The sequence below is a fragment of the Elephantulus edwardii genome, unplaced genomic scaffold (assembly GCF_000299155.1).
Source record: "Elephantulus edwardii isolate Elephantulus edwardi_28Jun2011 unplaced genomic scaffold, EleEdw1.0 scaffold00065, whole genome shotgun sequence".
In the NCBI taxonomy this organism is placed as follows: Eukaryota; Metazoa; Chordata; class Mammalia; order Macroscelidea; family Macroscelididae; genus Elephantulus; species Elephantulus edwardii.
This window is the reverse complement of record NW_006399815.1, coordinates 14,587,596-14,591,436: the sequence shown is the minus strand read 5'-3', so window position 1 is coordinate 14,591,436 and position 3,841 is coordinate 14,587,596. Positions and strand designations below refer to the sequence as shown.

General features: G+C 38.9%; 1 protein-coding gene across 1 annotated transcript in view; it reads left to right on the top strand.

Moving 5' to 3' along the window:
* The window catches only part of LOC102861608 (stathmin-like), a 3,781-nt gene extending 3,059 nt beyond the window's left edge, over nucleotides 1–722 (top strand). Inside the window, exon 2 of the mRNA XM_006888236.1 lies at nucleotides 295–722. Within this exon, the coding sequence (XP_006888298.1) occupies nucleotides 295–722 (428 nt within the window). The remainder of the gene's footprint in view (nucleotides 1–294) is intronic.
* Nucleotides 723–3,841: the final 3,119 nt, after the last annotated feature.

Below are 3,841 nucleotides of genomic sequence, written 5' to 3'. Positions count from 1 at the left end.
ATATAATACTTTTAGACTATTCTCTCCCCCATAGACTTCAATGCCGTAAACATATTTCATCCAGTTTTTCTCAGTCTTACCCCCACCCCAATGCCAGTCTCATTCTACAACAGTGGCACCATATAGCATTTGTCCCTTTGTGACTGAGATACCTCACTCAGCGTAATGTCTAATACGGAAGTTCCTTAAAGCAGAATCCTCGAGAGTGTGGCTGGGAGGCTCAGACCGAGCAGGGCTTTCCTGACCAGTGGATTGCATAGAATACACTGCGGGTCTCCTGCCTTCTATTCACAGCGGCTTCTTCTGACATGCAGGTGGAAGAGCTGGAGAAACGCACGTCAAGCCCGGCCTTTGAGCAGATCCACAGCCCACGGTCAAAAGAAGCTGGGCCAGCATTCCCTCTTTCCCCTCAAAAGAAGAAGGACCATTCTCTGGAGGAAAATCAGAAGACATCAGAAGCTGTAGAAGAAAGACCCAAGTCTCGTGCCGCAGAAGACTGGAAGCAGCTGCCTGAGAAACGAGAGCTTCTCGACAAAGTGCTTCAGAAAGCCATGGAAAAACACAACAACGTTAGTAAAATGGCAGAGTGGAAGCCACAAAGAGACTCGAGAGCGCCAAGGGCTGCTAAACTGGAGCGTTTGCCAGAAAAGGATGCACACATTGACAAAGTGCGCAAGAACAGAGAATCCAAAGATCCTGCTGAGGAGACTGAAGGCGTCTAACTTGTTCTGAGAACCGACTTTCTCCCCTTGCCCTTTCTAAATATCCAAACACTTGTACTGGTCAGTGTCATTTTCTTTTCCCCCCTTTCCTAACAAATATGCTAGCTGATGTAGGACTGTATATGTAGATCAGACTGAATAATGTTGGTTTAGGGGCTAAATGAGAGAAACTGAAAAGTGTTTTACTCTTTTCTAAAGTGTTGAAGTCTGTCTAATGTAGCTGTTTTCCCTGTTGAGTCTTTTCTACTTCAGTGCACTTGATGTCCTGAGTTAATGGCTAGTACTGTATTGGCTCTGTGGAAACATATTTGTGAAAATATGCCATAACTTCTTTCAAAACTAGTTAGATGCTGAATAGTTGTTCACTTTTAAATCCCAGTTCTGTCCCAATTTTACCAGATTTATAAGAATGGTTAATAAAACCACACAGTAATGTTAGAAGGGGAAAAAAACAAAACAAACCTCTTGGGATGTTTTGTCTCTTGTTCTTTCTAGAATTAAAAAAATTTCTTGTTACATAGTACGTTCTCCAATGAGCTAATAAGGAATCAATTCAGCTTTATGCTCCTTGTCACTCCAAGATTCCTTATCCCTCTTTTTTTTTTCTTTTCTCCTAAATAGCTGAGTTCTCACTAGGAGCGAAAGTAGGGTGAGGACAGAAATGTACTCAGAAGAAAGTATTAGGCTTCCTAATCATCTTTGCATGAAGAGAAAGGCAGATGACACAGTCATGACAAATGAGATATAAACAGATGCCATTCAGTCACACTTCCAGGAATACTCTTTTAAAAGCATTGCATTGATTTACATACATTTCATTGTTTGCTATTCTCTCATCCTGAATATACTAGGCTTAAATATGGAAAAACCATTTTGTATCTATTAGGCAACAACCATTCTGTTAAGGATGTTGTAATAAAGAGAAAGAATCTGTTTCTCTCATGTCCTCTTTGAGGTTCCAAATCAATGCTAGACTGCCCAATTTAGGACTTCTTGTTCTGTAAAAAGTTCTAATATTTGATAAAGGTAAGCAATTTTAAAGAATCTGAAGATCTAAACTATTATATCTGTAATTGCTATACAATCATTAAAGCATGCTGAAACAGCAAAAAACCAAATTTTATATGCATCTTCTCTCACATTGCCAAAATGATCCCGATCCAAAGATCAGGTTGCTATATGAAAAGCAGTATTATATTAAAATAGAGGATGACCACATACGATCACAAAAAGGAAGATGACTTTACCACCACATAAATGCCAGATTACATCGTTACTTAACTGCCAATCCCCTGAGAATCCTGAGCCAGTCAAGAAGACACATAATGTTAACCATCTCAATCAACTATATTCTCTTATCTCACACTTTGACATTTGTGACTGTCAGCTGTGAATGTGAAAAAATAATCAACTAAAAATTCCAACTCACTGCCATCAAGTTGGTCTGGCCAATAGTGCCCATTCATGTTTTCCAAGGATGAAAATTGCAATGGGAGGAGAATCTTACTCTTATGGAGCTGCTGGTAGACTCAAATGCCAGGCATACATCCGTTCAGTTAGCAGCACAAATCACTAGACAATGCCATCAGAGCTCTGACATTGTTATTCCTGAAGTAAATGTTAAATGTCAAATAAAAAGGTATTCAGTGTGTGAGTTAAGATTTTATCTTTTTCTACTATATACAATGGCAAAAATATATGCTATGTAGAAATTAAAATTATTATTTGAAAAAAGTACAACTTTGTAAACTTTTCTTTTTTCTAAAAATGATCCATATTCAAAATTCAAAAAGCATGAGACTTCACAAGGAAAGTTAGTTCACCTTGACTCTCTTGTTTTTTCAGCCAATTTCCTTCTCCAGACAATTACTGTTACCAATCTATTGAGTATACCTTCAGAAAATAAACGAATTTGGCTTGAAGGAAGTCTCACATACTTTGAGCTTGTTGCCAGGAGGGGCTGGTCCTTGGAAAAAGACATTATACTGGGAAAGGTGGAGAGTTGGAAAAAGAGAGGAAGACCCTCCATGAGGTGGATTGACACAGGGATGATACCAAAAGGCTTAATCATACAAGAACTTGTGAAGATGGTGAAGGGCATGACAAGGTTCAGATGTTCAGATGTGTCCTTTTTAAAGTGATGGTTGTCCTTGTTGTTAGATGCTTTTGAGTCAAGTATTACTCATAGCAACTCTAAGAACAGCTGTCCTGAACCTTGTACTGTTCTGTGCCATCCTCATCATCTCTGACATGATAGAGCCCATTGCTGAAGTCGCTGTGTCAGACACAATCCATCTCATTGGGGATGTTCCTCTCCTTCACTGACCCTCCACCTTTCCAAGCATTTGAAAGACAAAGCCTTGCCGTATTTGCCTCCAAGGAACACGCTGTCTACAATTTTTCCAAGATCTGTTTGTTCCTTTGGCAGTCAATAGTCAATAGGCTATTCATTACGTCAGCACTACAATTCAAAGTCATCAATCAGTTCTTCCTCTGTCATTGATTGTCCATCTCTCTGATGCATAATAGGTGAAGGAGAAGACCATGGCCTGAATCAGGCACATCTTTGTCTTCAAATTTACATTATTGTGCCTAAGTAATTTGAAGATGTCCCTGACTGAAGACTTTCCCAGTGCAATACATCTCCTGATTTCTTTTTGTTTATTTTGTTTATTTATTTATTTAATATTTTTTTACAGAGGTTTTGGATTTCCATTCATTCTTTGCTGCAATTTTCTCCCTGCCCACCCCTCCCCACCAGCTCGCTTCCCCCTCCGAAGAGAGAAAAATGAAAAAAAAAAAAAAAGAAAAAAAATTCCTTCGTTAGACTGCTGGTACTGAAGGTGTGGATTGTTAATGCAAGCGAGATTAAATCATTAACATTCCTTTGTCCATCTGCTGTCATGTTGACAGTTGATCATGTGGTGAGGACTTTTGTTTTCTTGATGTTGAGACGTAAGTATTTCATAGCCTCCTCACTTTGAGCAAGCAAAATTGTGCCATTTTCATAACAGGTTGTTAATGAGTCTTCCTGCAATCCTGATGCTACATTCTTTATACATTCTGGCCTCTCAAATAATTTATTCAACATACAGGTTGAATAGGTATGGAGAAAGGAC